Here is a 24,485-nt window from a genome sequence, read left to right on the forward strand (position 1 = left end):
TCTTGCAACATTTCAGTTTTTAGCTGTTATTATATTTGTTAATGGTGACTGTGATCAGTGATGTTTGATGTTGTTATTGTCATTTTTTGTGGGGTGCCACAAACTGCAACCATATGAGACGGCAAACTTAATACATAAATGTGTGTGTTCTGGCTCCTCCACTGACGAGTCATTACCCTGTTGCTGTCCCCTCTCCTTGAGCTTCCCTATTTCCTGAGGCGCAACAGTATTGAAATTAGGCCAATTAATAACCCTACAGTAGCCTCTAAATGTTCAAGTGAAAGGAAGAGGCACATGTCTCTCGCTTTAAATGAAAAGCTAGAAATGATTAAGCTTAGTGAGGACGGCATGTTGAAAGTCGAGATATTCCAAAAGCTTTGCCTCTTGCACCAAATAGCCAAGTTGTGAATGCAAAGGAAAAGTTCTTGGAGGAAATTAAAAGTGCTACTCCAGTGATCACACTAATGATAAGAAAATGAAACATCTTTATTACTCATATGGAGAAAGTTTCAGTGGTCTGGGTAGAAGATCAAACCAGCCACAATATTTCCTTAACCCAAATCCTAATCCAGAGCAAAGCTTTAATGCTCTTCAACTCTGTGAAGACTGAGAGAGATGAAGAAGCTACAGAAGAAAAGTTTGAAGCCAGCAGAGATAAGTTCATGAGGTTTAAGGAAATAACACATCTCCATAACATCAAAGTCAAGGTGAAGCAACAAGTGCTGATGTAGAAGCTGCAGCAAAGTATCCAGAAAGTCTAGTAAAGATAATTAATGAAGGTGGCTATATTAAACAACATATTTTTAATGTAGAACAAGTTTCTATTGGAAGAAGATGCCATGTACAACTTTCATAGCTATAGACAGGAGAAGTCAATGCCAGGCTTTATAGCTTCAAAAGACAGGCTGACTGTCTTGTTAGGGGCTACTGCTGCTGGTGACTTTAAGTTGAAGCCAGTGCTCATTGACTATTCTGAAAATCCTAGAGCCCTTAAGAATTATAAATCTACTCTGTGCTCGATAAATGGAACAATAAAGCCTGGATGATAGCATATCTGTTTACAACCTGGTTTACAGAATATTTTAAGTCCACTGTTGAGACCTCCTGCTCAGGAAAAAAAAAAAAAAGAGTCTTTTCAAAATATCGCTGCTTATTGACAATGCACCTGGTCACCCAAGATCTCTGATGGAGATGGACAATGAGATTAATATTTTCACACCTGTTAACACAACATCCATTCTGCAGCCCATGGATCAAGGAGTAATTTCAACTCCTTAAGTCTTACCATTTAAGAAATATGATTCATAAGGCCATAGCTGCCATAGTGATTTTTCTGATGGATCTGATGGCAAAGTAAATTGATAAACTTCTGGGAAGGATTCACCATTCTAGATGCCATTAAGAACACTTGTATTCATGGGAAGAGGTCGTGATATCAACATGAGCAGGAGTTTGGAAGAAGCAGATTCCAGCCCTCCTGGATGACTGGGAGGGGCTCAGGACTTCAGTGGAGGAAGTAACTGCAGGTGTGGTGGAAATAGCAAGAGAACTAGAAGTGAAGCCTGAATATGTGACTGAATGGCTGCAATCTCATGATGAAACTTTCACAGATGAGGAGCTGCTGCTTATGGAAGAGCAAAGAAAGTGGTTTCTTGAGATGGAAACTACTCCTGCTGAAGATGCTGTGAAGATTGTTGAAATGATAGCAAAGTATTCAGGATATGACTCAACTTAGTAAATAAAGCAGCAGCAGGGTTTGAGAAGACTGACTCCCATTTCAAAAGAAGTTCTACTGTGGGTAAAATGGTATCAAACAGCATCCCATGCTAAGAAGAAATCGTTCATGAAAGGAAGATCCAATTGATGAGGCAAACTTCACTGTTGTCTTATTTTATGAAATTGCCGCAGCCACCCCAACCTTCAGCAGCCACCCTGATAGGTCAGCAGCCATCAACATCAAGGCAAGGCTCTCCACCAGCAAAAAGATTATAATTCACTAAAAGCTCTGATGATGGTTAACATTTTTTAGCAAGGAAGGGTTTTGTAATTAAAGTATGTACTGTACATTTTCTAGACATAATGCTATTGCACACTTAATAAACTACAGTTTCATGTAAACATAGCTTTTATATGCTCTGGGAACCACAAAATTCATTTGATTCACTTTATTGCAATATTCCCTTTATTGTGGTTGCCTGGAACCGAAACCTCAATATCTCTGAAGTGCGCCTGTGTGTGTATAGCTCCCCGTTTGAGTAATTCATGATAAATAGTATTAGTCATGTTATTTCAGGGGATAAGAATATTGTTGGTACAGGTGTTTTAACTGTCTACTGGTTTTCTTGATACATTATAAGCATAGATTAAGTCTCTTCAGGAATGCCCTTAAGGTTGTTGATGTGGCTAGGTAACGAGGCAACTCAGCCTTTTCTCTGGAAACTATTTATAAAGATGGAGCTTTGGTGTAGGGGAGTAGTTTTAATTTAGTGTATGCCAGAATCCGTCCTGGTCATGCCTGTTAAGTGTACAGTCAATTGATAATGCTGTACCTTTTTTTTTTTTTTATTACATTCCTGAGTTGAATCTGCAGTGTTATCTGCCCATAGGACATATTTTCAACTTCTTCAAGGAATTCTGGTTAGAATAATTCTTTTTCCTGGCTTGCTCCACTTCTGCTTAGTCATCACTGAATCCATAATAGGTAGTTGGCTGATACTGTGTTTAGTATGTTATCCAGTACCCCAAACTTATTTTAAGACAAGTTTAGGAGACCTTTGTCATTTGTGGATTTAACATTAGTGGCTTTAAATGGCTTCAGCATGCAGTAATATGACATATTGGTAAGGCACACATACAGGTACACCAGTGGTTTGGAGGACACACGTAGTGAGGGAGCCTCGCCTTTCAGCCTTATCATCTTACGTGTTATTTATTTGTCCTTGCTTATATATGCAGTATTCTTTATGAGGTGAGTAAAGACAGTAAGTTTGTGTGTGTGTGTGTGTGTGTGTGTGTGTGTGTCTGAGTGTAAAGAATATATCCTTATTCTATTTGGACACACCTTTTATAACTTTTTAAATGAATTTTATTATGGAGTATTTTCATGCATGCAAAAATATATACAGCTCTTCTTCATTTACATTGGTGTTTCATCCTGGCAAACCCATCGTAAATTGAAAGTAGTATAAGTTAAAAATGTATTTAATACACCTAACATACCAAACATCATAGCTAGCCTAGCTTACCTTAAACATGCTCAGAATATTTACATTAGCCTACAGTTGGGCAAAATCATCTAACACAAAGCCTATTTTATAATAAAGTGGTGAATATCTCATTGACCTGAGATAATGAATTTGTTGAATACTGTCCTGAAAGTGAAAAACAGATTGGTTGTATGGGTACAGCATGGTTGTAAGTATATTGACTATTTACCTTTGTGATGATATGGCTAACTGGGACGCTGCTGTCCAGCAACCTGAGAGTATCATACTGCACACATATCACTAGCCCAAGAAAAGATCAAAATTCAACACCAAAGTATGGTTTCTACTAAACATGTATTCCTTTCTCACCATTGTAAAATTACAAATCATAAGTATTGCTATCTGGTTAAAAATAGGTGCTGGGGGGAGGAGCTGAGAAATGGAACATACTCTAAAGGGTTGTGGTAAGGTTTACATAAGATAATTCGTATAAAACTTTCAAGCAAGTGATGTGTATAACACATTGATTCATATTTTTTAATCCTCTCTTTAATCTTCTATGATCTAAGGTGAGATATGACCTCTCTGACTTACTAGAAACTCTATTTTTAAGTACACTACATTTTGGGGGAGGTGGACTGATAACAAATAACATCATTTGTTATGTCAAATAAAATGATTTGAAAAATTTCTATGGTTAGAATATAGCTTTGTAGTGCACAAAACCTGAGGAAGTCCAAGTACATTCAAGGCAACACTGTTAGAAAATAGAAATGCTAGAAACAGAAAAATGGATAAATAAATTATGGTATATGCATACAAGGGTATATATACCACATAGCCCTGGAAATTATGTCAAACAAGATTAGAGTGTTGTATGCCCCTTTATAGAACACGACACAGGCTGGCTTTTCCCCCAATCACATTTTCAACAGTGTTCCACAGAAGGCCTTTCTGATTTTTTATTATTATTATAAGCAGGCAGATTGGAAGGAGCTGTAAACCAAAACACAGCTGGTAAGTCTAAATTTAGGCCCATCAGGATGAGTGTCCCTCATAACACAGTTTCTCAAACTCCTTCCACTTTAAGTTGCTTTTTTACCAGATGTCTCTTGGTGTGCGTGTTTCTTGCGCATCAGCAAATTTTATTTGCATGGCCTTTTCATGCCATGATTCTGATTTATCACACTTCTCACATTGATTTTTTTCCCTCTACTTGTAAAAAGAAAATAGCTGTTTGTGCACAGATGGTGGATAGGATTTAGTATTATCAGAGTAATTCATGTTATATTTATGAGATGTTCCCAAGTAGCCTTTTACTGAGAGATAGGAAGGACAACTCTTAGGAAGGTCATATCTAACCTTTTAACCTGTTTCTTTAGTATTTATCTCCTGAGTATTCAAATATTGGCAAGCCATTGTTTATTTTAAATTTCAGCTATATATTTTATTTATTTCAGTAGTAGAACTTTGAAACCATCTGAGAGCATTAAAGGAGAGAGGCAAAAACGTTTCTCAGAAATTATTGGAGTTGCTTGTTAACCTGTAAGAACATGAGTGAATGGAGCAAGGATGAAATACTGTAATCATCACTCCTTCCTTCTTTTCTACCCTTGCTTCCTTCCTTAGATCTTTATTGTGTACTACTCTATGTATAGAAATGCTGTCAGTTTGCTAGGCTGCCATAACAGAGTACATAGATTAGGTATCTGAAATAAGAGACGTTTATTTTTTTCACAGTTCTGGAACCTAGAAGTCTGGAATCAAGGTGTCAAGGGGGTTGGTTCCTTCTGAGGGCAATGAGGGAAGGATCTGTTCCAGGCCTCTCAACCTGACTTGTAGATGGCTGTCTTCTCCTTGCGTTCCTTAACATTGTCTTCCCTCTGTACATGTCTCTGTGTCCAAATGTGTCCTTCTTATAAAGACACTGGTTATATCGCATCAGGACCCACCCCAATGACCACATTTTGACTTGATATCCCCTATGAAGACCCTGTCTCCAAATAAGGTCACATTCTGAGGTATGGGGTGTTAGGTCCATTTTGGAAGGACACAATTTGACCTATAACCAATGCTTATAATAAACCAAAAGTAGGGGTGCCTGGGTGGCTCGGTGAGTTAAGCATCCATATCTTGGTTTCAGCTCATGATCTCACAGTTCGTGGGTTGGAAACCCCGTCGGGCTCTTTGCTGGCAGTGCAGAACCTGCTTGGGATTCTCTCTTTCCTCTCTATGCCCCTTCCCCCACTCACGGGCATGCACTCACGCTCTCTCTCTCTTTCTCTGAAAAATAAATAAACTTCAAAAAAAAAAAAGTAACAACAAGGAAAACTTATACTTAGTTGATAAGTGATTGTGTCAATACATTTCAATATCATGTTAACACAATTCTAACTAATGTCTGTTTATTTCAGTAAAGTCATTTAAGTGGTTTCTCTTTAGATGGATGTGTTGGTTTGGAGTAAGGGTAAAAGACAGTGACTTCTTGCAATAATTTGGCTTCACTATTATACATGTTCACATCTCACCCTGAAATCATCCCTAGATTTTTGGGGTATGTGTGCATGCACGTGTGTGTTTTCACTATGCTAGCTGTAAGAAAGATATTCACTGTTATTTAAGAAGTAGAGAATTACCACACAGATAAGTTCCCTTCTTCTTTTATCTCTTGAGGAAAGAAAATGAAATTATGTACTTTCATTGTCCAAAATATCATAAGATAATGGACATCTATCTAAATGCTAAGAATAAATGAATGTATAAATAAAGTTTGGGGTGGGGGTGGGGAGAGAGAAAGAGATAGCTAACAGGAGAAAGGAGCCCACATTATTGTGGGGGCGAGACCTTTGTTTATAAAGAACAAATTTTAATGATCCATTTCCCCTGAAAAGCATCCACTACAAAAGGTTAAATGGAGGGCTTTTTTGGTTAATTGCTTCTTTGGATCTTCTCAAACACTTATTTTCTTCTCTTATTCCTGTCCAAATGTAAATCTTTTAAGTATTGTCATTATATTTTCTTAACTTTTTTTTTGAAGTGAATATAAAACTCTTCGGATAGTCAGTTTTATTGAGGTTTTAAGAATGTTCTTGAGTGATTCATAGTAATTTAAATCCTTCTACTGAAATCTTGGATGTTGCTAAATTTCAGCCTGTAATTTTCTTCCTCTGCTCGATATTGAAGCATATTTTTGACATCACACTATGCTCACTGGAATTGTGAGCCTTTGGAAATTCATGCAGATCTTTCCCACTCTACAAAAGGATGCATTTTAAGCAGAAAGAAATAGAATGCTAAATTATGTAGTAGGTATAAGAAATGGGTTGTGGTGAGTTAAGAGGGTGATTACAAAGAATACCAAAGCACACAGTTGTGTGCAGTGTCAGGGAAATTTAAAGTACGTTTGCTCATCAAATTAAAATTTGTCAGCTTTAAAAGCTACTACAGCCTTTACCCCCACCCCCACACCCCACTATCTCAAAGTAGAGCATTCTTGTGAAACCTTTTGTAAGCGAAAATGATATAAAGCAAAGGAGCAATTTCCATTAATCTATTATGGAGAAAGTTTTTGAGCATTCCAAGACCCAAAAAACAACTCTCTTAGGCTTTTCCGAAAGCTTAGGATACATTTTGCTAAAGGATGCACAAAATAAATTGGGATAAAGCACAGATGCACATAGGCACAGTTCAAGTCATGGAGTTTGACGCCACAACGCTGAGTGTAGTTCCTGGGGAAGGAGCTTGGTGGCGCCACCCTCACTGCTTGGGATGTACACTACCTCTATGAGGGCTTGCTGCAGAACAGTTACTGAACACTATTTTCCCCTTTTTCCATGTGAGCGAAAATCCTCTTTGGATTGCAAAAACGTGTACTTAAGTAATGAAGTGGCTATACTGTATTCGATATATACTGTATATAGAGAGTTTTGTGCATGCTGATGGCACATTTATTTGGAACCTCTAAATTATGTTTTTAATGGCTGTTTAGTGTTCCATTGTGTTAGCATTCCATAATTTATTTTGATAAGCCCAGTGTGATGCCAGACATTTTAAATTTCCTATTTAATTATGCAGCATTGATGAGTTAAGAAGTCAAATATAATCCGAGTTTTTTTTGCCCAATGGCCACAGACAACTGTTTTAACTTATTCCAGTAGTTCCTACTGTCTTTGAACATATTTTGCACAGTGTTGACACTAGCAATTTTAATACCTTTCTCCATATATGTTTATTTTAGAATATTTGGAAATATAGAAACTCATAGAAAAATATTAACCTCAACAGCAATTCCAACACCTGAAATAACTTCTGCTAACTTTTTTGGTATAGCTTGTAAGTCTGTGCTATCTCTCTCTCTCTCTCTCTCTCTCACTCTCTCACTTTCTGTTTCTCCTATCCTCTCTGTCACACACACATAAACACACATATACACATAAGAATCTAACTGTACACAAATTTTATGTTATTTTCTTTTAATAACATACTATGAACCTTTTTCCAGCAACTGTATTCTAAGTTACTTCTAAAACATTACTTTTAATCACTTTATTGTATTCTATCACATGGATAAACTTTATGGTAGCGTATCGTAGGGATATACCATAATTTATTATGCTAAACTTCTGTTGCAAAACATTTATTGTCTCTATGTTTTTCTGTGTCTGATTAACCCACTTATTGTTTTAGTTGTCTTCTATTCCTTGGTCTAAGTCATACCTCAATGTTTTTCCTTTCACAAATCATTTTGTAATCACAATAACCTGAACTTTTTTTTTTTTAATTTTTCCATGCGTATTTATTTTTGAAAGAGAGAGAAAGGGAGAGAGAAACAGAGTGCAAGCTTAGGAGGGGCAGAGAGAGGGAGACACAGAATCCCAAGCAGGCTCTGAGTTCCAAGCTGTCAGCACAGATCCTGATGTGGGGCTGGAACCCATGAACTGTGAGATTGTGACCTGAGCCAAAGTCCAACGCTTAACCAGCTGAGCCACCCAAGTGCCCCTAATCTGAACGTTCTTAATTTGAGCAACTGTTGTTCTTATCTCTTCACCTGGTGTGTCTTACCCTAATATCTCCTGTATTATTGCATTGAGGGCTTAACCAAATGCTGTATTGTAGTTCACATAAACTAACTTTTTGTGTGGAAAGAGCCTTGAGAACAGGGCTCTGGATGTAACTGATGCTTCCAAAGTATTTAAGTTGATTTGTTTTGAGGGGAAAAATAAGTCCATATTATGATTTCAATCTTTTTTCATTCCTAGTACTGCAAGAAAGTTCCTTTTCTTAAAATGTCAGGATCTGCTACAATTTCCTATATTAATGCATTTAGAAGTTGTATTATTTTAGCCTTTGAGGTGGGAGAGATTTTGCAGATTTTTAGCTCCATCTCCTCAATTTAACCTTGAAAGGCTGAATTAATTGTTCAAAGTTACCTGTTTAGTCAGTGTCAGAGAAAGAACTAGAACCTAGTTTTTGGCCTCCTTTGTAATGTAATGTAATGTAATGTAATGTAATGTAATGTAATGTAATGTAATGTAGTTTTGTTTTGTTTTATTTTGTTTTTCCGGCTAGGACTGGCCAACTCTGTTGCTAAGTTTGATGGACTTGATTGCAGAATTCATCTCTACGTGTGTTGGTTAACTTTAGTCTGTTCATAACATAGCAAAAGACAAAATTTTTGATTCTGAAATCTGGATTCTTAATTTTAGAGACTAAGAGTTGTATTTAAAAGAAAAAAGTATAGAGTTGGAAACATCATTATATACTACTGAAGAAATAACTCAGATGTCATATTGATACTGTTAGTTTTATCTTTACATATGAAAAGATGTATTTAACATTTACTGCATATTATCCTTTGGTTTCATTTAAAATTTTTTGTTAAAAAAATAACATCCAGCCTTCCCTTCCCTTTCTTTAAAAATGATGCCTGAGGATGGGGCACCTGGGTGGCTCAGTTGGTTAAACTTCCAACTTCAGCTCAGGTCATGATCTCACAGCTTGCCAGTTCTAGCCCCGCATTGGGCTCTGTGCTGACAGCTCAGAGCCTGGAGCCTGCTTTGGATTCTGTGTCTCCTTCTCTCCCTGCCCCTCCCCCAGCTCATACTCTGTCTCTCCCTCTCTCTCAAAAATAAATAAACATTAAAAAAAAATGATGCCTCAGGAAACAACCAGCATGTCCAAGGAAGTAGCCAGTAGGATTGGGGCTGACGAGGGATCCAGTGTGGTTGTGAGTGAATATAGGCTGCCTTGGCTTATGTGGTCAGGTCTGAGAAGACAGCTGGCCTGGATAGGAGATTAGTTACAGGTAGGAAGATTGAGCATATAAGTAAATATCTTCAGGATAATGGGAGCCAGGCTTCTCTCTGCTGGAGAAGAGTTACAAATATGGGAAGAAGGGAGGCTGGAAAAGTCAAATGGTGTCAAATTGTAATTGGAGGTATCAGTGTGAACTCCTAGGATTTAATATCTATTTATATTTCTATCGATCTGTATATATCTACATCCAGATGTGTATCTGCATGTGTGTGTGTGTGTGTGCATGTGTGTGTGTGTGTGTGTGTTATACATACATTTCCTATCATTCATATCTTGGTTTCCAAATTCCAATTTCCTCTAAAAGGAACCAGAGCTCCTTGGAGAAATATCTGATTCCATAACTGGGTCAGGGAAAATATAAGGTAAACCTGAAACATCTTATTTTGCCAAGTTATGTTATATAAAGTGCTCTGGAATAATGAAGACATATCAAAAACACAGAGGTGCCAGCATTAAGGAGCTCCCACTAGGCAGGTTTGGATACTTACAACATCAAAATAAATTACAGTATTTATGGATTACAACCCATTGAGTAACATAGGAATTGTGAGTCTATACTCACATAATTAAGTAAATAAATACTCTTTATTCTCCTTAGTAGGAAACCTACTGATAATGTCAAAATTGAAAAAAAAAAGCAATACATATATTATTTTCAAATAAGGAATGTAACAAGGAAAAAGAACAGCAAATAGAGTTCTGCATTTGCTTCTGAGAAGCATGACATGGGAATAGCAATTCTGGAGAAGAGGAAGCTGCTTTTTAATTTTTAATTTGTCTTGTTTTATTTTAAACTCTGTAGAATTATTTGACTTTTAAAAACTATAAATATACTTTTTTATTTTGAAATAATTTCAAACTGGGAGAAAAGTTGCAAGAATATCACAAAGAACCTAGATTTCCCAATTATTGCCATTTCACAACTTTCGCTTTATGTGTCTGTATGCTAAGTTGAGTACATTGGAGACTTGCTGTTTCATTACTCCTAAATAGATCTGTGTGTATTTTTTTTTTTTTAAAAAAACAGGGACACTCTCCTACTTAATCACAGTATGCATATACAAATCAGGAAACCATACAGACACAATACCACATTCCCATCCACAGATCCTTTCACATTTCTCCAGTTGTCCCAATAACAGTTCAGAAAGAAAAAAACAAAGGTTCTCCTCCTTTGGTACAGAATCCAGTTCAAGATCACATGTTGTGTTTAGCTATTATGTCTCTTTGGTCTTCAGTCTGGAATAGTTGCTCATCTTCCTTTTATCCATCATAGTAATTGCATTTTTGAAGCTATTTTATAGGCAATGTCTCTTCCCCTCAAACATATACAGTATATATATTTTTTCTTCTGACCATAAGTATAATTATATCACCATTTTTAGTTAAATTCAAAATTAAGAACAATTTATTTTTATTCAAAGTCAAGGCCATAGAGTGAACTATGATTACATTTTAATTCTTGTACACCTTTTGTTTTCTTGAGAGTTCACCATTCATTATTCCTTCATTCATTCATTTTCTCTATCCCTTCCTTTCTACTTCTCTTGCATTCTTTCCATCTTGGCTTTCTTTGCACCCATCACAATTCATCTACAATATCTAACATGGCATGCTTCCTGTAATGGGGGAGACAATAGAGGACTATCAACAGACGGTCCCTCCATACAGCCATTAATTAGCAATGAAGAAGGAAGGAAGGAAGGAAGGGGAAGGACGGAAGGAGAAGAAGGAAGCAGAAAGAAGAGAAAAAGGAGAAAGAAAGAGAAGAGAAAGAGAAGAGAAAAAAAGGAAAGAGAAGGGAAGGAAGTAGGAAGGGCAAGGAGGAAGAGAAGAAAGGAAGGAACCTCTTCCTTCCCCTCCATCCTCCCTCCCTCCCTCCCTCCTCCCTCCCTCTCTTTTTTTTTCCTCTTCCTTTGCTCACTCCCCTGTCTCTTTCTCTTATCCACCTCCCTTCTGCCTCTTCCCTTATTCTTTTTCCCTGTTCATCTCCCTGCCTCCCTGGTGACTCTGTCTTCCTGACCCAGTCTGTATAGGTTGTTCTTTAGTTCTGCTGCAAAGCTGTCAACGTGGAACATAATTTCATGATCATCCAAAGAATTTCATGTAGTTCTCTTTTCTGTTGAATCTCCTGTTTTTAGATCCTATTTCCTCTTGTTATATGCCTTCATATAATTTTGGAATATTAAAGAAGCTTCCAAAGAATAAATGGATGGGAAATCAGTTTTTGAAATCTTGTATATCTGAAATGACTTTAATCTACTTGTATACTTGAATGACAATTTGTTTGGCTATATAGAGTTCTAGGTAGAAGATATTCTCCTCTCAAAATTTGGAAGATATTTTATTGTCATTTAGTGTCCCGTGTTACCATTGAGAAATCTGGAGCCATTCTGATTCCTGAGATTTCTGTTGTATTTTACCTGTTTATATTCTCTCTGGAAGCTAACCTGTATTATGCAATGTCATGGTAATTGCAGGAGCACTTCCGACCCCACCACTGCCCCCATTCATTTTGAGGAGGCAGGAAAAGCCCTATCAACCTGGAAACACTTCAGTTCAAAGCACATTTTCCTCTTCATTTTATGGAATTCGTTTTATTCAGGCACTACCTGCCTGGATCCCTTAATTTTTAAAAACACTTCCTTCTCCTTTCCATCTTTTGTCCTTTTAATTCAACTTAGTTCTTGAGTTCTATCTTTCAAACTTCCTGTTGAGTTGTTATCCTATTATCATATTTGAATTTTCATGAGCCTCCTTTTTTATTGTCTTGCTGCTGTTTTCTGAATTTTTTAACAATATAACTCCTGTTTTTATTCATGAATTTGATATCATTCTTATCTCTGATGATTTCATCCATTTTTTTTAAGCATTCTGTTCTCTAACTGCTTCCTGTCTTCTGTTTGTGAATTTTCTTTCATATCAGAGGCTTTTCGCATATTTAGATATTTCGTAGTTTCTACATCAGGTAATAAAAAGCGGAGTAGATATTCATCATGTACGGTAAGGGCTTCAGAGCAGGGTGATTATGCAGAGACCTGGCTCACTCATCAGGGACTGCAACTGTTAGTTTTTTTTCTTGAAATGGCAAGCTAAGAGAGGAACCCTGCAACCACTGGGTGGAATTTTGTGCATTGATGCCAGAATTCATAGGGCCAGATGAGGGGAGAGAGTTGGCTATCTTCCCATCTCGTATGTAGGACTTTTCTTTGCTATCTCTTCCTCCCTTCTGCCTGGCACCCTTTTCAGAGACATTTCTGAAAGTAAACTTCCACTTTTTTGCAAAACTGGGGAAGAAATGTCACCCGGTGGCTTGGGGTAGGTGAGGGAATCTAAGGTACTGACTCTCTTGTTTTATTAGCTTCTCAACCAGTCCTCTGGTTTTAGCTCTGTCAGCACTCTGTGTCCATGGGTTTCTGGTGCCTGTAATTCTTAAGTCTCTCTGGGATTCTGTCTTATAAACATGCCTTCTAGGTTTACCATTAACTCCTAGGTTTACTGTTCAGCTTTCTTTGCACTGCTATTTCAGTTACGCCTCAGTCAGATTTCTAGTTTCCAAAAAGTAGTTGCTTTTGTTTGCTTCATCTCTCTCTGTCTCCCTCTTTTTTTACCTCGAGGGTTTATGTCTTTTATGCCTTTTTGTCTTAGTTTGCTTTAATTTGTTTATTTCTTTGTTGTCATTTTTATAGTGGGATTTTAAGAGGAAGCAGAGAGAAAAATACATGTTTGACATATCATATTTAACCAGGAACCCAATCATCCTTTTTGTTCTTGACATATTTCATTAGTACTCATTGTGTCTAAGAAAAACAGGATTTTAAATTGTTTCTTCCATAGATGTTAATTTTTGAATGTGTTTTATTTCTTAGGATGCCTCGTTGATGGACATGAATTCCTTCAGCCCTATGATGCCAACGTCCCCTCTATCAATGATTAACCAAATCAAGTTTGAAGATGAGCCAGATTTGAAAGATCTTTTCATTACAGTTGATGAACCTGAAAGTCATGTTACCACAATTGAAACTTTCATTACTTACAGGATTATTACTAAGGTAAATCTTTAATGAGCACCTTCTTGAATCAGTTGTTCTCTGAACTTTTGGTAAGATGTTGCATCTAATCTGTACTTGTTCTGTATGAAATCAGTGAAATTCAAATTTCAACACTTTTTTTTTAATTTAAATTCAAATTAGATAACATACAGTGTAGCCTTGGCTTCAGGAGTAGAACCCCCTGATTCATCTCTTACATATGACACCCAGTGCTCATCTCAAAAGTGCTGTCCTTAAAGCCCATCACTCATTTAATCCATCCCCCCACCCACCTCCCTTCCATTAGCACTCAGTTTGCTCTCTGTATTTAAGAGTCTCTTATAGTTTGCCTCCCTCTCTGTTTTTATCTTATTTTTCCTTCCCTTCCCCTTTGTTCATCTGTTGAGTTTCTCAAATTCCACATATGGTCACTCATTTTTTTTTAACGTTTATTCATTTTTGAGAGAGGGGAGAGAGAGCACGTGTGCACATGTGAGAAAGTGGGGTAAGGGCAGAGAGAGGAGGACAGAGGATCTGAAGTGGGCTCTGGGCTGACAGCAGAGAGCCTAATATGGGGCCTGAACTCACAAACAATGAGATCATGACCTGAGCTGAAGTCAGACGCTCAACCCCCTGGGCCACCCAGGTGCCGCAGTCACTCATTGTTTTTAGCAGTGGTGCCTGTTGAAACAGGAACATTTAGGGCACCTGGGTGGCTTAGTCAGTTTAGCATCCAACTTCCGCTCGGGTCATGATCTCAAAGCTCGTGAGTTTGAGCCCTGTCTTGGCCTCTGTGCTGACAGCTCAGAACCTGGAGCCTGCTTCGGATTCTGTCTCCCTCTCTCTCTGTCCTTCCTGGCTTGTTCTCTGTCTCTGTCTCTCTCTCTCAAAAATAAATAAGCATTAATTTTTTTTTTAAACAGGAACATTTTGTTTTTAGTTTTAAAAATATAAAGAAATGTCTTTGGAAAAGAAGAGCTTCAGGTTGCTAATAAAGAAAACTAGTTAACAACATGATGTGATATTTTAATATAGCATTTTTTCTGAAGATTACAAAATATAATTTCATTTTCTTTCCAAATAAGAGCCAGTGGCCACTTTATCTTATGTATAAGATACTGCTAGTTGTCCACTAATTCAAATGCAGAGTAAATGTAGAATCGAAATCTCTCCTTGATCCTAGGGTAAGTCTCTGCAAAAAGAGAGTTTTCTTCTGCCAGAATAAAACAACCAAGTCAAGTAACTGTTTTTTAAAATCCTTCATGTAATAGCAACCTTTAGCAATTATATTCATAAAATATAGTATTCTCTTTTTGAGGTGACACCCTACATCCCTTTTGTAGCTGAGAAGGTTTTGGACCATCTTCCTATAATCACTTCTCCCAGTGCAAATTCTACACCACTTCTAGTTATGTGTCTTAAAAAGTGCATGTATTTGATCTCTTCACTCAGGTTCTTAAAACCCTTCTGGGTTCCTCATTTTCTACAGAACAAAGTGCAAATTCCTTTGTATGACATATCAAGAATTTCTCAGTCTGATGCCAACCTACTCTTGTAAGACTACTCTCTTTAACTCCCCATTTTTAATACCCCTGCCCTCCACTCATCTAGACCTATTTTTGTTACCTGAATACCCTAGGGTATTTTTTATTCTCATGACTTTGCATATACTTTTCCTTCTCTCTGTTATGTCCTTCCTCTTCTAAACAGAAGAACTAATGTTTATTTTCCAAGACACAACTGGAGATAATGCATGCCATGGCCTTGCCCCCTGCATCTGTAGGCTGGAAGCCTCTTTCTTTCTTCTGTTTTCTCATGCTGTTCTAATTGAATTCTTAAAGGATGTAAAACACTGGAGTCAGTATAGCAAAGAAATTTTAAGCCTATATTTAATCCTTCTAAGCCTCATGGTTTTTGTTGTTTTTTTTTTTAATCTAAAAAATGGAAATGACAATCAAACCTGGTTCTGTAGAGTTGCTGTAAGAATTGATTTAGGATTGGTTATCGACATAGAACACTTAGCAAAATGCCTGACACATAATAAGTGTTCAGTAATTGCCACCTACCTGTATGTGAGTAGATAACTGTGTGTTTATTTTATTCCCAACAAGTATGTGAGCTTCTCAAGGAAGGTAGTTATATCTTCAGTTATCCACATTTCCAAACACAATTCTTAGGATATAGTGAGTAAGCAATTTAACTTTTTGGTCAATGGGTGAGTGAAGAAATTTATAGTATCATACTCCTATCAAGAGGTTGTAGAACAAGATAGCATGGAATTCAATCTTGATTACTCCCCTTTCTTGCTATGTCTTTTGGGCAATTTAATTAACCTCTCTATGCTTAGTATCCGCAGTTGTAAATAAGATAACAGTACTAGGCTTGGAGGGTTGTTGTGAATATTTAATGTGTTTATACAGACATATTGCTAAAAATAGGACCAGATTTCTCCTGGTATTACTATTTTAATTAAAAGCATCCATTGTCATCATCCTTCCTGGCAAAGAATTTGTGTAGCTGAATTATTTTCCCATCATTATTTGTTTCTTTTAGAAAGACACTGTTTTTATAAGCTACCCTGTGAATTTTACTCTAATCACAGACATATAATATCCGTATTTACACCATATTTTAAATGATGTACTGCCCTTATATCAGCAGCAGCAATAGTAGTAGTAGTAAATATTGTTAATATTACAGTGTGTTTAACTAACATTTATTGTGTGATTACTTTGGGCCAGGCAATGTTCTGACCGCTTTATGCGTATTTACTTGTTTAAAGTCTAACAATGATCCTAGTACCTAGATGTTATGATTTACCCCCATTTTGTGCATGAGGACATCGAAGCTCAGTAAGTTGCCAAAGGTTACACACTATAGTGATTACCTGAGCTGGGATTTAAATCCAGACCATTTATTTTCACAGTATGCGTGTTTTCTGTCATACTTTTGTGCATCTCTTTATGGTTATGACACACTGCCTTTCAGTTTCACTGTTATGAAAAAGTCCCTTTGTTCTACTTTGATTATTTTTACTGTATCCAATATATGGACTATGCCTACATATACTAAAATATGCATTGCAGATACAAATATATAAACATTTTGTGGATGTATAATATAGTCTTTTTTTTTGTTAATCACTTTTTAAATTTTTTTAAATATTTGTTCATTTTTGAGAGAGAGAGAGAGAGAGTGCAAGGAGGGGAGGGGCAGAGAGATAGGGAGACACAAAAACCGAAACAGGCTCTAGACTCCAAGCTGTCAGCACAGAGCCTGAAATGGGGCTCGAACTCATCACTGAGGTCATGAGGATCATGACCTGAGCCAAAGTCATGACTGACTTTGTAAAAGAATAACTGACTGAGCCACCCAAGTGTCCTGATTTGTTAATCACTTTTTATCATTTATTCACTCTCTCATATATTCAGTGAAGTTTTGCTGAGTGCCAATTATGTCCCAGGTACTGTGTGTGTATATTGAGATTACACCAGCAAACAAGACAGACATACCCTCTGCCTTCATGGAGCTCTCAATCTAGGGGGGTGATGGATGTTAAACAATTACATGCTTAATTATTTAATTATAGTTATAAATGCTATGAGAGAAAAATATAGGATTTTATGAGCATGAGCACCCCATCTAATGTGGAGGTTAAGAGGTGGCTTCCCTGAGAAAGTTTTAGTTTTATTAAAATTTACATTTATAGACATTAAGATTATATGGATAAATGCACATATACATGTGCACATATGTGCACTGACAATCTCCTACTTAAGAATACTTAAGAATGGCCTGGCTGTAAATGATTGTATGCGGAAGCCCATGTTCCTAGCATCTGTTCTCCTTATGAGAAATTGCCCTTTATTCTCCAGGTTAAAATATCTGAAGTGACTATTCTAAAGAAGTATTTTTTCTTTTGGAGATCAAGAGATGTGCTTTCCTTTGCTACATATAGAAACAAGAGCTTCGAGATTTAACGAGTGTCTTCTCTCTCACATCCACATCATGAAGACAAACCCATAAATGACTGCCAGCGTGGAGTAGGGATTAAAGTATATTCCTGATTGTAAAATTCATTTTCCCTCAAAAACAGCTTTCTAAGTCCTCAGAGCCTAGAGTAACTGCCCTTGACCAAAGGTCAGTGTTTGTTGAATGAGTGCATTTTGGGGTGTAGATCACATGAGTCCATTAGTCCTAAACTTCAACTACCCAAGCTTTTATGGTCAGACATGAAAAATTAAAGACCATTTATGATATAGCTTCCATGGAAAACGATTCTGTATTAGAGGCATTATTTGTACATCTTCTGTTTTCTTCCTGTGTTACTGCAGTATGTTAGAAAACTCTTTTAAGTCAAAGACAGAGTGATGGGGACAGAATCAACCAATTCTTTGACTTGATTTTGCATCTTCCTCTTGCTAGAATTTTTATCAGATTATTCTACTTAAAGTGTTGAAAATTCTCCAGGACATATAAAGCTCTGAACTGCCCAATTTTTGAGTATTTTAGTATTGGTTATGCCAATTTATACTTTTGGAAATTGGTGGTAAACCTATACATATGTGGCTGGTACAAGAAGGTGTTCAGTAAGTAAAGTTTAATGAGTGATTATAAACCATGTTTTGTGTGCGTATATATGTATGCATGTGTGTGTATTTGCATGTATATGTACACATACCAACTCATATATATGTTGTTAAACTGTGTTTCTACTAGATTTAGTTTTCCTATTTTTACCATTTCCATAACTTGTACCCATAGTTAAGATTTCAGAGTGTGTTGTGAACATTTAGTTCCTTAGACTTCTGCATATCATTTACCTCCACTTTTTCCCACTAAAAAGGAAATGTTTTGATAAAATATATTGTATGGTATTATAAACATTCATTGTAAAAGAATAAACCTTGGAAAGAATAACTTTTATGAACCTTATTTCAAGACAATTAAGATTGCATCTATGACTTGAACTACTTAATTTTATAATTGCATTCATCTGTGTGGATGATTGATATTTTGGGTGAGTGCAAAATATGTATGCAATGTGTTATTCCATCATTATTCCTCCAGGAAAATTTCACCCTCATATCATTCTATAATTTTTAATATGCAAAAATTTAGTTAATGAGATATTGGTGGGAGTGAGTGTGCATCAGATAATGTTTTTTTTTTTTTTTTGTTTTTTTTTTTTTTTTTTTGGCTTGGGATTCAGGCAGTGGAAATGAGGTTGATATTGTATCCATGTTATTTTTGTCATATGTGTTGGCATAGATTTTTGGTTTGTTGAGAACAGATATTTTAATTTATTTGCTTAATTTTTAGGAGTTTAGGCATATAACTCAAAATCCCTTGAGAAATGACAGGAAGATTTTCTTTTCACATCAAATCTTCATTAATAACATTTTTTAAACAGTGGTAAAATCACTCTGTAAAATGTTAGAATTTTCATATACTAAAAGCAAATTTTACCAAAGCAATTCATTTGAGCAAATTCCAGGAAAACATTTTTTCTCAGTTATGTTCAGGTTATTTTCCAAATTACAAAAATAGGACTTTCCTCAAATTCTGAATTCTAATCATCTTGAGAAAAAATATATTTGAAACCTAAATTCAGAACACACTTTCTTGTTAGCAAGAAAGTCATGCCAAATATAATAGTAGTTAAAATCTTGGGGAAGGCAGATGGCTGCTCTAAGACAGATTTTTCAGTTTGGATTTTAAATTTGAGCATGATGTTTGCTTTCTTTCTGGAAATACTGGAAAGTTTGCTTTGTTTCATCTGCTATATGAATTGATGACTGCAAAAAAAGTACAGGCTGACAAACACTGAATAATTAGAATTTGTTAATTTTTCTTAGAGACCCATTTATTTCAGCATATCTAAAATAACATTAGGCAAATGTCTTCTGTCTTATATTGCATGTGTCGTTATTTTTTCCTACTTTCTTCAGACATCTCGTGGGGAATTTGACTCCAGCGAATTTGAAGTTAGGAGACGTTATCAAGATTTCCTTTGGTTGAAAGGAAAACTTGAAGAAGCACACCCCACTCTGATTATTCCAGTAAGTCTACATATTTTTCCCATAGAGTAGCTACCATTTTGTCTTGTGAATCATTAGAATGCTTATAACTAATGTCAGACTTTTAAATCAGTGTAATTCATTTATCCAGAAACCTTTGCTTTTAAACTTTCCATCTATGTAACAGATTTCTTTTTCTTTCTTTTTTCTTTTTTTAATGTTTATTTATTTTGAGAGAGAGAGAGTGAGTGAGCAGGGGAGGGGCAGAGGGAGAGAGAGGCCCACATTCCACGCCGGACACAGGGCTCCAGCTCACGAACCATGGGTTTATGACCTGAGCCGAAATCAAGTGTGGGATGCTTAACCAACTGAGCCACCCAGGTGCCCCCAGATTTGTTGTTCTAAACTATTCTAATATGTTAAGATTTTGCAGGTTTTGGTTCTAGTGTGAATTTTGAAAAATTATTTTTATAAGAAATGAATGTAAGCTCAAATAGTCTTCCAAAAAGGAAGAGTGTAGAATTCCTTATAATCCCATGCCACATAATGCTCAGATCCTTTTAAAACTTTTTTTGCCTCAGCCATTGCCTGAGAAGTTTATCGTGAAAGGTATGGTGGAACGCTTTAATGATGACTTCATTGAAACACGAAGGAAGGCGCTACATAAGTTCCTGAACCGAATTGCTGATCACCCGACTCTAACATTTAATGAAGACTTCAAAGTATTTCTTACTGCACAAGCTTGGGTAAAGAAATTTGATTTATACTCATATAATCCTTTAGTGTCTTTATGTATATTGGTTGTATGCTTCCTCTGGTTTTTGTTTATGAATCCGTCAGCACTGTCCTTGAATTAAGATGGATTATCGAACACTGGAGAGGTATTCTTCAGATTTAAGATTTAACTCTGTCAAATCTACATATAAACGTTACAGACATCTTCTATCTTCCTCACATACACATATTCATATTTCTTTTGGTATTTGAATTTTTTTTAAATGTCAGGGTACTCCTTGCATACTTAGCCAATACTGAACATATACAATATACTTTTAAAATGGGTTAGGACTATTCAAGTTAGGATAAAAGTCTTTATTAAATGGATAGATGGTTGGATGGATAGCCAAATAGATAATACAATTTTCTTATTTTTTTTCAATCACCTAATGGGAAGAGTGAATCTATTTCTAATGCAGAAAATTTATATGCTCTTCTTTTTTCTCTTCACCTATGAAAATATAACTCACCAAGAAAGAAAATGGATAGGAAACATGGTCAGTATTAAATGATTACTGACTCATGTTGAGTTTTGTATCTCTCAGTTGTTGCCAAAGTGATAGAAGCTAGAAAGTGGTTCATCTCAATCTTGACAAATAGTACTGCTATTTGGAAGTCCTTTGAGACTTATGTGAAATGAATTTGTGGCCTGACTCCAGAACCTTAGAAGCTGCTGGAAGCATTCTCTATAGTCAGTTCTCAGTAATAGCTTGCCAGTTGTGACTTATGCTCTCTCTGATAATGTTTACTCTATCAAGTGATGCTGTAGCACTCCCGGATAGATGTGTTACCTGGTCAAGGGTGACATCCGTTATTATATACACATAAAATCATGCTGCCTAGGAAATAAACAAGCTTACTTTATATGTATTATTTTGTGTAAGACCTGTAGGAAAGTAAATCTGGAGAAAGATAATATATTATTTAATATTTGGATAAATAATATATAATATTTTTATCTGTGGATTTGGTAGTCGGCATTATTATTTATAGATTCTTTTTTTTTTGTTTCTTGTGAGTAACCTTTTATTTGATCCCAAACCTATATTTCAACGAGTGCTATAACCATCACCAGAGTCATGTGGTCTTCTTCTTGGTGTTCTTTTTCAATACGCTGTACTTCTAAAGGGTTACTTTTGTGTGGTGTATCCTTTTATAGTGGTTCTTCTATTTTGCTCATCTATACTCCTCCCTCCCAGACTAACTATGAAAGAGCTAGTTACATATATTATTAAAAATCTGTCTCTACAGCCAGCCAGCCAGTGGAGGTAGTGTCACAGTTTACCTACTTCACTCGGTTGGAGAGTTATGGTCAGGGAGTATCTATTTACAAACTTTTATAGTGACATTAAGAAGACAGAGCTGGCTAGTGCTTAGCAGTGAAGCCTCTGGAATCAGATCAATCCTTGTCCATAACTTAATTTCACCTGGACTTTGAGCAATCTCCTTAACCTTGCTGTGCTTGTATTTTCTTCTGTAAAATGAGGATCATAGTAGAACCTACCTCAAAGTGTTATGGTGAGTTTACATGTGTGTGTGTGTGTGTGTGTGTGTGTGTAGTGCCTAGAAGCTCTCAATATATGCTAGCTATTATTATAACTAAAGAATTAATAAAATTTTCCTTTTTTTTTCAGGGAGCAGTTTAGACCCTAAGAGATCTTCTGTCAACCATTTTCTATTAAATCCCTGCTATAAAATATAGATTGCATCTCATATTGTCCTCTCATCTTCCCCGATATCTCCTTAAGCACAATTCCTGCTGTTAAACCTTATTCTTTTAAAGATCCATGCTGAGAGGAAAGCTGCGCACATGTTTTACACGACTACTTTGAAAAGGAATAGTATCAAGGAGATAGAGGAAGAACTGTACCCCAATAAAATTCACCTGCTTCAAACTACATGAAAAAAAGTCTATGAAACATTTTTATCATCTTCATCCTTCCAATTACATTTCCTTTTGTTGGGAATATTGCTTCACCACAAATATTTAATTGTTTGTTTGTTTCTAGGAGCTCTCTTCTCACAAGAAACAAGGGCCTGGATTACTCAGCAGGATGGGGCAGACAGTCAGAGCTGTTGCACTGTCAATGAGAGGAGTAAAAAGCCGCCCAGAAGAGTTCATGGAAATGAATAACTTTATTGAAGTTTTTAGCCAGAAAATAAATTTGATAGACAAAATATCTCAGAGAATTTACAAGGAAGAAAGGGGTATGTAGAATAACTAGAATGTGATTACCAAGTTGTTCAATTTCTGACTGATCTTCACATTTGCTGGTGTAGTAAAGCAATGTTAAGTTAGCATTTCTTTTTGGTTCTTTCTTGAAGTTTCCATCTCTCTGCTTACAGTCCCCATCTGTTTTTGTGTGATGTTTACTTTGTCCATTAGAGCCCTCAGCACATTAATCATCATTGCTTTAAATTCCTGGTCTCACCATTTCAACACCCCTGCCAATGTCTGATTCTGATGTTTGCTCTGTCTCTTTAAATTGTCTTTTTTGCCTTTTATTAGGAATTTTTTCTTAATAACCAGACATGATACTGGGTAAAAGGAACTGCTGTAAACAGGACTTTAGTAATGTGGTAAGGTGTGGGGGAGGAGAAGCGTTCTATAGTTTTAAATATAGAAAACTTATGTCGATCTAAATATAGAAAAAACTTTTATTTCTGAAGCGTTGTACAGTTTTGTGATCAGGTCTCAGTCTTTTAGTGAGCCTGTGCCTCTGGACTGTGAACTTCACAAGAGTTTCTCAGTTTTCTCTCCTTGCTTACTTGGGCCAGAGTGGCCAGAGTCGGCTGGACTTGAGTATTTCCCTTTCTCTAAGTTAGTCTCTGACAATACCTGAGCAGGTTAGGCTCTGGTTAACTATTTTCCTCTGAGGGCAGGCCTTTTGTTAAGAAGAGCAGAGTGCTCTGGCTATTTCAAAATTCTCCTCTGCAAGAAGCAGGAGTAGTTGTTATTCAATATTTACAGTGAACCTAGTTGAGCTTCCGGGGGTAAATCTCACAATATTGACCCCATGACTGAGTTCCCCCTGGGGCTTTTAACTCTTAGAGTTGTCTACACTGAGCCTCCAGCAGTTCATCAATTACAGTTCCAGTCTCCCTACCCCGGCAGTGGGTGGTGAGAGGTGGTTTCTGCTCTTTAGTGTGTGCCCAGTAACCCACAATTCCTTGTATTCATCTGTCTTCCCAGTCGTGAGGGCAGTGGTTTTTCCTGTGTCCTCCCTTGTTTTGCAGATCCAAGAAAAGTTGTTCATTTTTCAGTCTATTCAGCATTTTACTTGTTCAGACTGAGTAGTGGTTTCCAAGCTCCTTACATGAGGTATCACATAACATTAAGATAGAATTTCACCTTCATGTGTGGCTTATACCCAGATATATTGAGAAAATTTTTGATTTCTATATGATTTTGAAGGTAGTCATGGCCAGTCCCCATTTGTTTTAATCAATTATTAGCTGTTCTTGTTCCCATTTATAAGTAATAATGGCAAAGTAAGCCCTGAGCTTAAGATTTTGTAGTTGTATGAAGTTGGTCTTAAATGTACAATGTGGATCATAGCTTAAAATCAAAGAAGTGATGTATCAGAAAATAGGGTTTCCACATTTTCCGTGATTTTTTTGGAAAAAGTACTCTATATTACACCTGTCCAAGCATGGCAGAGAAATTTATATATTGGAAATTAGGTCCTTCTTCCTATTTTATGTCACCATTTCCTTTTTTCAATTTTCTTATTTTTATTTTACTTTAGAAGTTAGACTTCAGGGGCGCCTGCGTGGCTCAGTCAGTTAAGCATCCGACTTCTGCTCAGGTCATGATCTCACAGTTTGTGAGTTCAAGCCCCCTTTCGGGCTCTGTGCTGATAACTCAGAGCCTGGAGCCTGCTTCAGGTTCTATGTCTTCCTCTCTCTCTCTCTCTGCTCCTCCCCTACTTGTGCTCTTTCTCTCTCAAAATTAAATAAACATTTAAAAATAAAATAGCAACATGATAATAACCTTAAAAAAAAAGAAGTTAGACTTTATTCCATGATGATTTTTTTTTCCAATTCCATGATGACTTTCTGCTAATTTTCTAATTGCATTTAACTACATTAGAACTAGGTGGCCAAGTCAAAGAATATACTTCCTAATATAAATT

General features: G+C 36.4%; 1 protein-coding gene across 2 annotated transcripts in view; it reads left to right on the forward strand.

Annotated features, from left to right (window-relative positions):
* SNX7 (sorting nexin 7) overlaps nt 1–24,485 on the forward strand; it is a 108,452-nt gene that overhangs the window by 12,777 nt on the left and 71,190 nt on the right. For both annotated transcript variants that reach the window (XM_030327459.1, XM_030327458.1), the window contains exons 2-5: nt 13,391–13,573; nt 19,504–19,614; nt 20,154–20,318; nt 22,359–22,557. In XM_030327459.1, the coding sequence (XP_030183319.1) occupies nt 13,391–13,573; nt 19,504–19,614; nt 20,154–20,318; nt 22,359–22,557 (658 nt within the window). The remainder of the gene's footprint in view (nt 1–13,390; nt 13,574–19,503; nt 19,615–20,153; nt 20,319–22,358; nt 22,558–24,485) is intronic.

The sequence above is a fragment of the Lynx canadensis genome, chromosome C1 (genome assembly GCF_007474595.2).
Source record: "Lynx canadensis isolate LIC74 chromosome C1, mLynCan4.pri.v2, whole genome shotgun sequence".
Lineage (NCBI taxonomy): Eukaryota > Metazoa > Chordata > Mammalia > Carnivora > Felidae > Lynx > Lynx canadensis.